Source organism: Pseudogymnoascus destructans, assembly GCF_001641265.1.
Source record: "Pseudogymnoascus destructans isolate 20631-21 unplaced genomic scaffold scaffold_17, whole genome shotgun sequence".
Classification (NCBI taxonomy): Eukaryota; Fungi; Ascomycota; class Leotiomycetes; order Thelebolales; family Thelebolaceae; genus Pseudogymnoascus; species Pseudogymnoascus destructans.
The window spans coordinates 855,045-867,453 of NW_020167536.1; the positions used below are offsets into that span (position 1 = coordinate 855,045).

At 44.4% G+C, this 12,409-nt stretch overlaps 2 protein-coding genes across 2 annotated transcripts; one reads left to right on the forward strand and one right to left on the reverse strand.

Moving 5' to 3' along the window:
• Nucleotides 1–33: 33 nt before the first annotated feature.
• On the forward strand, nt 34–2,314 carry VC83_07105 (uncharacterized protein; the record flags this gene model as incomplete). The annotated part of the gene is made up of 2 exons (XM_024470683.1): nt 34–457; nt 507–2,314. 2 exons carry the CDS (start codon nt 34–36, stop codon nt 2,312–2,314), a joined length of 2,232 nt encoding a protein of 743 aa, XP_024322062.1.
• A 218-nt stretch (nt 2,315–2,532) lies between these two features.
• On the reverse strand, nt 2,533–4,047 carry VC83_07106 (uncharacterized protein; the record flags this gene model as incomplete). The annotated part of the gene is made up of 3 exons (XM_024470684.1): nt 2,533–3,390; nt 3,443–3,874; nt 3,934–4,047. The coding sequence occupies 3 exons, from the start codon at nt 4,045–4,047 to the stop codon at nt 2,533–2,535; spliced, it is 1,404 nt and encodes a 467-aa protein (XP_024322065.1).
• Nucleotides 4,048–12,409: the final 8,362 nt, after the last annotated feature.

The following is a 12,409-nucleotide window of genomic DNA, read 5'->3' on the forward strand; positions in this document are numbered from 1 at the left end:
GCTGTTGGTGAAGCTCTGGACTTGCCGTTCAACATGTCTTCCTGCTTCCCATTTCGAAGGAAGAGGGATTCGGAGACGACGCCACTGCTCCCCCAGTATAATGACAGTACTATTCTTCAGCGGAGAATCTATCAGAAACTTCATTCTTATCAGATGGTTCGAGCACTAGGAATGGGATATATGCCGTCTACCGACCAACTGGTAGTTAATATCCAAACCCTCATTGCCTCCGATGCCCTCAATCCGGATGCACCCGGACTAAATAGAAGCAGCTGGCTGCTGCTGAAGTATTTGAAGCAATGGCTGTATGATTTTATTGAGATGTTACGCAACAAGAGTGATCAGGACCAGATCCAAGATTTTATTTGGGCGGCATCTCGTGCAAAGATTTCCCTTGATTCGGACGATGTTATCCGGGCCGCTACAAGCACAAATGTCCGTCTAGATGCCTCTAATGGTCAGTATGCAATGATTGGATGATAAACGCGTATTCTAACTTTATCTAGCATACGAGAGTATCAAGACCATAGGAAGTTTACTTCTAACAAACTCGGATTTCAGGATGTTTCTTCAAGACTTAAATGTGCTTGGGCGTCAAGTACTTGCAGACACAGCGAATGAGCTCTCTGAGGCTGCGGAAATCGCAGCGGCGCAGATTGAGCCACCAGACTCGCAATCACAGGCGTTGAAAGAACCGGGAAACGAAGAATGGCCAGTTCCGACGATGGGTGACCTTCTTGGCGAGACTACTGAGATCACTGATTCAGTTGTCGACGGCGTTAAGTCCACCGGACAAGCAACTGAAAATAGCTTGAAAGATAAACTCAGCGGGGAAGAAAAAGATAGCTTGCTATTTCGGCTGAAATCCGCGGTAACAAAGCTTAGGAAAAGAAATGATTACTCGAAATCAGTCTCTATGATAGGGCTTCTAATTAAACGCCATGCAAAAATATACTCCCGTGCTGCGGATGAAACCATTGGTACATTACAGGACGATGTTGAGACCAATGAGGAGCTCGATCGAGCCGTAAGGCTTGGCTGGCAGCTCTTGAGATCGTTTGGCAAAAAGGAAGCCTGGGATGAGCTTGAGAGGCGGTTTAAGAAAGTGGTTGGACATGCACAGACGGATTCAGAATTCGAGAGTCTTATGGGCGACATAGCATCATCCATCCAAGATATATTAATGAACCCAGGCTTCTTTGAGTCATCTACTTCCAGGAATGGAGATGCAAAATGGAATCACACAGGAAGTACAATACTTTCCCCTCTACGACGAGATATAGATCGGTTATTGGAGCAGGCCAGACTTACTTGCGAGACGGTCGCCGATGACGATGATATCTCTAAAATTATCAGGAATAGTCTCCGTGTATCCGCTATTCTTTCGCCCGTACAGGGTGGAACTAACGATGAACTTCTCGTGGACACATACAGCGTCTTTGTACCCCTTCTGATCCAGGCGATTCAATATATTCCGATACCACGACTTGAAGTGTCAGCACCGGCGATCGACCTCCTCTTTGAAAATTTGATTCTGGAGCCTGGGCGAACCATCAACCATACTTCATTTTTGCCATTCAAACTGAATATAAATACGAATAACGACCTTACTATTCGCAAAGCTCGGTATCGCACAATCTCCAGTCTAACAACCCTTGTGACAGTAAACCTACAAGGGTTGTCAATACGGGCAGATGAAGTAGGGTTCTGGCTGCGTGCCCATAAAGGTTTACTCAGGCTCGCCGACGAAGGCATTGCCTCTTTGGAGCTTGACGACCGCGGCATCGATATTGCAATAGACTTCGAAATTGGGAAAGGCCACATTGAGAAAATTCTCTCTCTGCGAAACGTCAAAGTCAAGATCCACCATCTCAACTACTCCTTACGCAGGTCCAAGTTTGCATGTCTGGCGTGGATTTTTAAGCCGATTGTTCGCCGTATCATTCGGAAAGTTCTCGAGCGCAAGTTAAGTAGTGCAATTGAGGATGGAATACACGCAGCAAATCGAGAACTCTTGTATGCACGTGAACGTCTCAGAGCAACTAGGATTTCGGACCCTAAAGACCTCCATACCTTTGTTCGGGCCATAATTACTCGACTCGTTCCAGAGGAAGACCCAGATTTGTACACCAATATCGGAGTTGTCGGAGGGGCCAATGAGCTGGGTAATGTCTTCGCTGGTGTCTATGCACCGGGCAGTATTGTAAAACTGTGGAAGGAAGAAGCACGGGAAGCGGCCCAGAGAGTTGAAGACAACGAAGTAAAGGGCTGGAGAAATGAGATATTCGATGTGCAAGCTGGACCTATAGCATAGTAGCCGCAGCTGAGTTTCTTGGCTCCTGGCTTGAAGTAGTGGTGTGACGGAGATTTCCGCATTGGGAGCTGGGTCGGGTATTTACGTGCAGCTATATGAGCATCGATTTTTGTATATCATAGAATATAATGAAGGATTGGCATGTGTGATATTCAGAACTTCATATCACGAATGGGTGGTTTTGCATGCCTCATAGCATCTCTAGATAGCCGGAGTTCTTATAACTCGACGTAATTTGCAGGAAACCTACCTCTGACGCCTCGTAATGCACCGTCCCACCAGTCATCGGTACTGTCGGTTTTCTTGATGACCTTGATCCGATCACCCTCTTCGAAGGCCAGATCATCGCTCTCTTGGCCAGTGAAAGTATACAGTGCTGTAACCCACTGTTCGTTGGACGATTGGATACGCTTTGGCGGAGGCGGTGGAGCCTTTTTCTTTGCTGCTATTGCGGAAGACATATTCCTAGCCGATTGGGAGTCCTGACCTTGAAAATAATATCGAACGGGACCGGCCGGAGAATATGGTGGGGTTGAAGCGTGAGAAAGTGGGTTATTTCTCTCCGCCTCAGGTTCGTCGTATTCTCGTTGAGGCTCCGGTGCTTGCGGGCTGCCAGAATTGTGACCCGAGGGTGAAAGGCGCGATGCCCCAGCAGAAAGGTTACCACCAAGGCGGCTCATCGACGGGAGACTGCTTTGCGTATTTGATCTGCGCGCTGCGAGGTTGTTTCTTAAGTTGAGGCCGGACATGGACGAGCCTCGGCGAGTTTCTGAGTCATCGCCAAGCACCATGGGAGCATGTATCGCCTTTCCTCGAGCAATGGTGTTTATAGATTCCACATCTTGTTGGATTCTTTTGAAATCGCTATCCCATTCTCCCACTATGTCCTGCGTAGGCGGTGCAGGAGAGGGAAACCCCTCCTCCGTGCAATAGTTGTGGAGCGTTGTGTAGTATTGAGCTAGAAGTGTGTTTTGTATCAAAACCTGAGCAGCCAAGATGTGCGGGAGAATAGAAAATGCTGCTGCGATTATAGGTGGCAGGCTCTCACGTAGACGATCGTCTGCGTAACGAAAATCCTATAGAAGTTAAAGAGATTAGTACGGGATAGGTAGTTGTGGAAGTACACACGTCAGCTGCTTTCCCCATGTCTGCTTCCAACTTTAATAAACCCGCTTCTTCTTTTTCAGAGCGCTTTTGCCTCCTCTTTTTGTCGACACGGTCCTGGTAGCTCTCATAGTCTATTCGTTTGCTCTCGCGATTTTTTATTGTTTTTTTTATCGGCTTAATGCATTCTAAAACCTCTGTGGCAGGTCGGATGATCCTTGGATCTACCAAGTTCAATTCTTCCAGCAGGTCTGCTTTAAGTTCGGCGTATGCCTCCTTCAGATTCTTCGTTTTGGTCAACATGGTCTGGGGGGTCATGATGGCATAATGTCCGTGCCCTTCCGACGTGGCTCCAACTATCGGGTTGTAGATCTCCTCGAAAACGGTTACTGCATTCAGTTGTAAAGCCAGTATTGATAACCACGCATCTCTCCAGGCCCTGGAGGTGTGAACGATCTGTACGAGTTAGCTTTGAACCAAGGTCTCCGGCGGGTTAAGTTGGCCAGGGAACTCACGCTCGTCAATACTTCATCTACATTGGTGAAGTCCTGCAAAAGGACCGAGACTTTGGCATCATCTCCTGACCCTCTAGGTTTTATCTTCCCCAGTTGTCGGTGCATGGACTGCATGTTGGACGTCGTCTCCCGATACTTATGTTCCGTCTGGGGTGGTTGCGAACGATGGTTAGTCAATTGACAACTAGGCCCAATCACTTGGGGATATTGATATAGGTGCCAATAATCGAATTGTAGATGCGGAACAGGGATGGAAGCACTCTGTGTCTGTGTGAAGATGTTGCGAATTTGGCGGTGTTTTGGACTCCCGGGTTGTACGGTGGTTGTTGCCACAGATCTCGACGGACAGTTGCACAATACAGCACAAGGAGCGCACAGCAAACACTGTTGGGTATATTGCGACAACAGCTGTGAAAATATTGGGAAGAAACAATATATACTTTAGGATTCCAATCCAAAAATATCGAGTTATTGACCCACGTCGTTGTTGTTTATGGCGTGGACGAGGTCAAGCTCATGAAAAGGGCCGACAATCTTCCGTAAGTTCAGGCACGCATAAACGTAGACCGTGACCATGACCACGGCCTGAATAAGAAGGTGCCAAGCCGCCGGTTTTTAAACCCTGCCGCCGCCCCGTGCCCCCTGTTCTAGATCAACCAGAACAGAGTAAAAACCTGTTTAGAGCAGAGCAGGACACAAAACTGTTCTGTCCTGCTCTGAACAGGTTCAATTCGCTGTATATAACTAGTTAGTACATAGCTTAGTAATAGAGTAAATCCAACGTCGTTGAAGTAACGTAGGTCGTGGCCATACCGGGGCCATGGCCATACCGGGATGGTGGGGTAAGCCACCCCTTCAAAATATGAGCAGCTTCAAAATAATTGAAAATAGTTCTACCATTACCATGCTAATTCATCTATATCACTGTCAAATAGCTCCTCCTCACTCCCATCATCAATTAGATCAATTATAGATGTTGTAACTTGTGGAGTTGTTGATATTTTCGACTTTTGTGATGTAGTTGTTGTTGCTGCTTCTGCTTCTGCTACTTGCGACTGCAACTCCTCAGTTGTGATGTGGAATTGACCCTTCAAAACTGCTCTCTTGCCCTTATTTTGTACTCTGCGCTTCTGAATAATTGAGCGCAAGTTATCTGTCTCCCTTTGTTGTAGTATGTGGCATGTATTGAGCCGCTCTGTCTCATCTGCTAACTTATGAATATATCGCTTTGTAGGAGTGTTGAGAATGCCACGACTTATTGTAGAAGAGAGTACTGTATTTGCTTTGTGAAGTGTTGAAAAATCAGGTGGACTGCTGTTCAGAAATACTTTCTCAAAAATGTCATGCTCTGTTGGAGTCTTTGGCCGCACTATTACTGCATCTGTTGTAGGAAGCGTAGCTGCGCGGATAACTGTCTGCGGTTGAAATGGCTGTAGCCCACTCCCTCTCCAAGCAGAAGCTATATTTGAATTTGAAAATGCAGCTGCTCTTGCTTGTATGTATGCATCCATCCATTCTGCTTTCTGTATGCGTAGGAGCTGCGCCTCATTAAAGGGACAGAATGTACTACAGAGCTGGATTCCAAAGGATGTTATAAGCAAATGGCACTTCTCTGCAAATACAAAAGGATGGACAAGCAATCTTCATGGATATGAGTGGCTAAAACGCGTTTTTGAGCCTTCTACAAGAGCAAAAGCAACACTTCCAAATGGACAACTACAACAAAGGCTCCTTATTTGTGATGGCCATGACAGCCATATAAGTGGGAGCTTCATATCACACTGCATACAGAATCGCATATCGCTCCTTATACTACCTCCACATACCTCACATATACTCCAACCACTTGATGTTGCAATTTTTGGACCTTTGAAAAGACACCTCACAATAGGGGGTCGGTGGTTGTTCCATCCATGCAGATGCACTCAACAGCAGAGACCCATTCCTGCCTTCCTGGATGTGCCTGAAAACGCGTCCTAAGTGTAGAATCAACTATAATTCGTGTAGATTGCATTGTTCCAATTGAAAATCCAGTCTCATCCATGTTGTAGGTGTTGTAGTTTTCGATTTTTTGCTCTGTTGTGAGGCTCTTGTACGCGTCAAACCACCCCTTCAACACCTGCTTTGTGACCCCATTCATCCTTTGTGCCTCAACCCTTCTTCCTAGCTTAACACGTAAGTTAGGATGCCTCTGAATGAACCGTGGCACCCAATCTTGCCCAAGTGGTAACTTAGGTAGTTGGAGTTGTGGTTGTTGAGTTTGTGTCTGTTGAGTTGGTCGGGTCTGCTGAGTTGGTCGGGACTGCTGAGTCGGTCAGGACTGCTGAGTTGGTCGGGACTGCTGCTGAGCCGGTTGGTTTGATGGGGTTTGCCAAGCCACTAGTTAGAAATAGCCGAGTCTGCCAGTCTATGGCAGGTTTGATGGGTTGGTAGTTGACTTGACTGAGCTGGTTAACTCTGTAGGTTGGCTCACCTGGGTTTGGAAGACCCGACACTTGTTTGACCGCACTTCCTCTGCAACCTCACATAATATGCGATTGCTAGGAGCGTAACCACTTGCAGTAAGATTTTTGATCCATTTTAAAAGGGTCTTTTCTTGGGTTTGGGAGAGTAATTGATGTTTTAAATGTGCTTCTTTATGTGAGGTATGTCGCCCTTTAATGCGGCTAACAACTGTATCAGGCCTTAGATGTAAGGCCTTTGCAGCAGCATTTGCAGTTTTATATAAACCAGATTTTACTCCAGCTACTGCTTCAAGTATTAGAATATCGCGTTCTTGAGCTTTTAAACTCCGTTTGCGTACCATAATAATGGGGTAATTGATAGGTTTGGTGTGTTGGTTGATGGGTTTGATGGGGTAGTTAAGTGCTCGCTTACCTCACCATCCCGGTATGGCCATGGCCCCGGTATGGCCACGACCTACGTTACAACAACCATACAACATGATAAAACGTTTGTACAAACCGTATGAGGATAGTCTAAAGCATACTAGCAGGTTACATCAACTTACCTCGCTATACTATTTCATTACAAAAGCCTTGATTTTTTCAGTCTTTACAACAAGAAAACAACATTAAAAAACACCAAAAACAAAGAGAGGAAGTCCCTAGGTGGGAAGAAGCCCTCCTATATATACATCTTCCTTGGAGTGTGTGATCTAGAATCACCAATCTGATCTGCCAAACCGTTTGGACGATTGGCCGAGTCAAAACACGTGATTAGCCGATCATGTGTATCATCTAGAATCTGTGTGATCTACTGATCTAAACAACTGATTGGCTGACCGCTAGAGTGATCTAGGATCAGCTCTATGCGTACATCACAACAAACAAACACCAAGAAGCTGAGGGGGTGTGTTGGAGTGGCAATGCACGTGACATACAAGCCATGTGTAAATAAACAAACAAGTGCACACACAACCATGCACGTGATAACATAGAACACATGTAGGTGCGCACAACAACTACACAACCACGTGATAACTCAGAACACAGTGTAATGGTGGGTGCACCAGATGTGAGAATCTAGCCACCCAAGGAAGGGATGATTTTACTAAGACAACACACTGTCTTAGGAAACAGAGCCAAAGGGTTGTAGCTTAGACTATTCCACAACGCAGCAATCAGGTGTGTGATGTAGTGAAGTGGTTCAGACAAGTTGCAACAAATGTTGAGTCTGGGAACTCAGGGGTAAGTCAGGGGTTAACACCTCACTGACTTTTCAGAAACAAGGAGTAACAAGATGAATGCTTGGAAGCTTGTAAAAGACGTGGAAGTATGTGATAGTCGAATACAGAAAATCGACATTTTCTGTATTGTCTGCTTGCCCTTTCTTAAGGAAAGGGCAATCCTATTTATGCCAAAGGAGTGTAGTTCTCTCATTTTCCATAACTTTCCATGACTAACCAGGCTTGGTAAATGTATTAGAAATCAAGTGCGACCCACAACTAGCTTGCTAATCATGTAGCGAATGTAAGAGAATCCCATAGAACCATCTCTTGGGTTCCTAGCCTATAGGAAGTGACAAGGAGGTCCAAGGTCAGTGGCGTAACGGGACAGATGGCGTAATGGGACGCTTTGCCAGAGCCACCCGCACCCCACCAAAACCAAGGTCACATGACCAAAATTAAAACGTTAATAACTTTTGTAATAATGCTTATAACGCTTAATCCTCTTAGACTATTACTCTTTATATCATACTCTAAATGTCCTCTGGGATCCAAACTCGATTTTGGTAGAGTAAGAGTCCATTTCTCTCTTCGCAATGTGCTAAGGCTATACTTGGGCTATCTCGCTCGTTGTTCTGTAGTCTTCGGATTGTATCCTTGCATAATTCATCCTGGAGCTGCGCAGCTTGAATCTGGTCATGGATGCTTTGATCTTGTGGTAGGATTGGTGCAAGTTGAGCATCTTGTGCCTGCCCTTGACTTTTGAGTTCTAGCTGCTGTGCGAGATCTGGATGGAGTCTCTCAAGAGGTAATAGGGTTTGAAGCTGTTGTTTTTGACGGTGATCTTCTTCATTCCCTTCTGGTCTATCTCCTGGTCTTGGAGTTAACACATCTGCTTTTCCATTCTGCTTGCCAGGTCGATATATGATTTGGAAATTGTATCGAGAGAGGAATTCTGCCCATTGAGCTTGCCGCCTAGTAAGCTTTTTTGTGCTCATAAAATATTCAAGACTCTTGTGGTCTGACAAAACATGTACTGGCATTGCTGTGCCCTCAACTTCTGGTCTCCATGCTTCGAAGCATCTAATAATGGCAAGTAGCTCCTTGTCATAGATCTTGTAATTGCACTCAGCAGGTGTCATTTTCTTTGAGAAGAAGGCAATGGGGACGCTAGTAGTACTAGTTTTGTTTTACAAAAGATATTAAAGCTTATATTTTACTATATAAAATATTTATATGGTAAAAATTAAACTATAAATAACTACTTAATAAGAAGAGCTTACACTCTAGCAAATTCGGCTATAAGAAATAAGACTATAAAGAGTAATAGTCTAAGAGGATTAAGTGTTATAAGCATTATTACAAAAGTTATTAACATTTTAATTTTGGTCATGTGACCTTGGTTTTGGTGGGGTGCGGGTGGCTCTGGCAAAGCGTCCCGTTACGCCATCCGTCCCATTACGCCACGAGTTACGTTAGTTAATAGGGTTGTAGGTTTAATGGGGTGGTTCCGACCCCACTACCCCCGTTACGCCATTACCCCCGTTATGCCATGACCTACGTTATAAGAAATAAGACTATAAAGAGTAATAGTGTAAGAGGATTAAGCGTTATAAGCATTATTACAAAAGTTATTAACATTTTAATTTTGGTCATGTGACCTTGGTTTTGGTGAGGTGCGGGTGGCTCTGGCAAAGCGTCCCGTTACGCCATCTGTCCCGTTACGCCACGAGTTACGTTAGGTCATGGTGTAAGCGGTCTAATGGCGTAAATGCCCTATGTACTTTTGCAGCTAAATTTGTATGTACAGATACTTATTGTTGCAAAAATAAAAGGCCTTATAACTCCTCTAATAAAAATATTGGGGTTTAACCCTCTTATATCAAAGAAGCTTATAAACTCCTGTGTTATAATCAATTAAGCTAGTATGTATGCTAGCTGTATAAGGAAGTTATTCACAATTGTAGATTTGTCATACTAATATTTTGTATGGTAAAACGTAAACCTTTAATTACTTAATGTAGGTCGTGGCATAGATGCAGCAATGGCGTAGATGCAGTAATGTCCCTTTACATACAAATTCATATGCAAAGGTAACGTAAGTCGTGGCATAGATGCAGCAATGGCGTAGATGCAGTAATGTCCCTTTACATACAAATTCATATGCAAAGGTACTTTACACTTGCAAAATTAAAAGCTTAAGTAGCTCTACTAATAAAAATCGTAAGGCTTAGCTACTTAATATATACGTTCTATATAACGTGCATGTATAACGAAAGTGCCAAACAAGCGAAAGTGCCAAAATCATGCGGTGACCAACCCCCCCAACTAAATGTTAAATTCCTCCACAACAAAACATGCGCCATAAAAATGATGAAAGCAAATTAGTGCTAGCTATCCAAGCTATGCAAAGCGACCCAAATTTGCGCCTTCGAGTTGCAGCTAGGATCTATTCCGTAGACCACCGCAAGCTACGTCACCATTTACAAGGTGTACCTTCACGACGCGATATCCAAGCCAACTTACGGAAATTAAGTAACCTAGAGGAATCAGTTCTTGTTCAGTATATACTTGACTTAGCTGCTAAAGGGTTCCCTCCTCAGTTGTCTATTGTTGAAGATATGGCAAATCGACTACTTGCAACACGCGACGCGCCACGCGTCGGGTCACGTTGGGCTTCAAACTTTGTTAAGCGCCATGTAGAGCTCCGGACACGCTTCCAGCGAAAATACGACTACCAGAGGGCTAAGTGCGAAGATCCAGAAGTCATTCGTGGCTGGTTTGAGCTTGTATGGAACACAATTCTAAAGTATGGCATCAACAATGCAGATATCTACAACTTTGATGAGACTGGGTTTATGATGGGCATCATCTCAAGCGCAACGGTAGTAACGAGCTCAGATGGGCGGGCAAAGGCAAAAAAGGTGCAGCCTGGCAATCGGGAATGGGTTACAGTAATCCAAGGCGTTAGTTCTCAAGGTTGGGCAGTGCCGCCATTTGTCATTGTGCCAGGTAAAAACCACCTTGCATCTTGGTATGAGAATAGCGGATTTCCAGTAGATTGGGTAATCGCTGTTACTGCAAATGGCTGGACTACAAACGAGAGAGGTATGGATTGGATTCAGCATTTTGAGAAGCACACAAAGCCCCGGAGTGTTGGTGGTTATCGCTTGTTAGTCCTTGATGGTCATGAGAGCCACCACTCAGACAAGTTTGAGGAGTACTGCAAAGAACACAACATTATTACGCTTTGTATGCCTGCTCACTCTTCCCATATACTCCAACCACTTGATGTTGGCTGTTTTGGCCCATTAAAGAGAGCTTACGGTCGGCATGAAGATATGATGCGGGCTCATATTATTCACATTACTAAGGATGACTTCTTTCCTGCCTTCCACGCTGCATTTAACATTGCAATGACAGAAAGCAATATTCAGGGAGGGTTCCGAGGTGCTGGGCTTCTTCCATTTAGCCCTGAGAGTGTAATATCTACACTTGACCTTAGGTTTAAGACGCCAACACCTCCAACCTCTCGCCCAAACACCGCTCAACCATGGGTTTCTCAGACACCAAATAACCCAACTGAAGCTGTATCACAGTCTACTTTCATTAAAAACCGAATTGCGCATCATCAAAATAGCTCTCCAACCTCAATCTATGCAGCTGTTGACCAGTTTACAAAGGGTGCATCGCAAATAATGCATCAATTAGCATTGTTAAAAGCAGAGAACCAAAACCTGCGACAGGCAAATGAAGTGCTAAGCAAGCGCCGGAGAGCTAAAAAAACACGACTACAGCAAGGAGGATCACTTAGTCAACAGGTAGCACAGGAGCTACAGGACGAGAGGGACGTTGTGCAGCAAGTAGAGCAAGAAATAAGGGCAAGTAGTGGTCGGAAGCCAAGGGAAGAAACCCATGCACGTCGCTGTGGCAAGTGTGGTGAGACTGGACACAATGCGCGCACTTGTCAGATTGTAATAGACAGGTCTGAGGAAGAGGACTCCGAGTAGTTTTAATTAATTTAAATTGTTGTGGTGGATTTATCGCAATTCTTATGGGGTAGTCGCGATATTTTGGCACTTTCGCTTGTTTGGCACTTTCGTTATACATGCACGTTATAGCTTTTTATAATGTATAAAAAGTCTAGCAGTGCTAGTTCCATGGTTATTATTCTATTAATTGGATGAAATCACCCATACAAATATTTGTATGAGGAAAACTTTAATGTTAAATTAATCAGGTAAAACGACGCTAGAAGTGTTAGCATTTCTAAGTTAAAGTAAAGGTCTATATATAGAACCCTAATATGGATCAGCTAAGCAGTACGATTTTTATTAATAGAGATATTTAGGTTTTTAGTTTTGCAAGTGTGAAGTACCTTTGCATATGAATTTGTATATAAAGGTACATTACTGCATCTACGCCATTGCTGCATCTATGCCACGACCTACGTTAACTTACCTTACTAATATAATATTGCCACCTTACTAATATTTGCCACCCATTTGCCACGTAGGACAATAAGTTACCCTATAATGTAAGTCGTGGCATAACGGGACAGATGGCGTAACGGGACGCTTTGCCAGAGCCACCCGCACCCCACCAAATTCACACACCCATCCACCAATTATGGTCTGCAAAAAAAGTCGAAAATCAGAGGATTTAGAAGTTCTATTAGCTCAAGCTATCTTAGGTATCCAAAATGGAGTATAAGTCATCATATGAGGCTGCTAAGGCCTTGGGGCTGAGCCGCAATACTGTTAATAAGCGTGTTAGCCAACAACGGCCATCAAGACAAGAAGCGCGTCA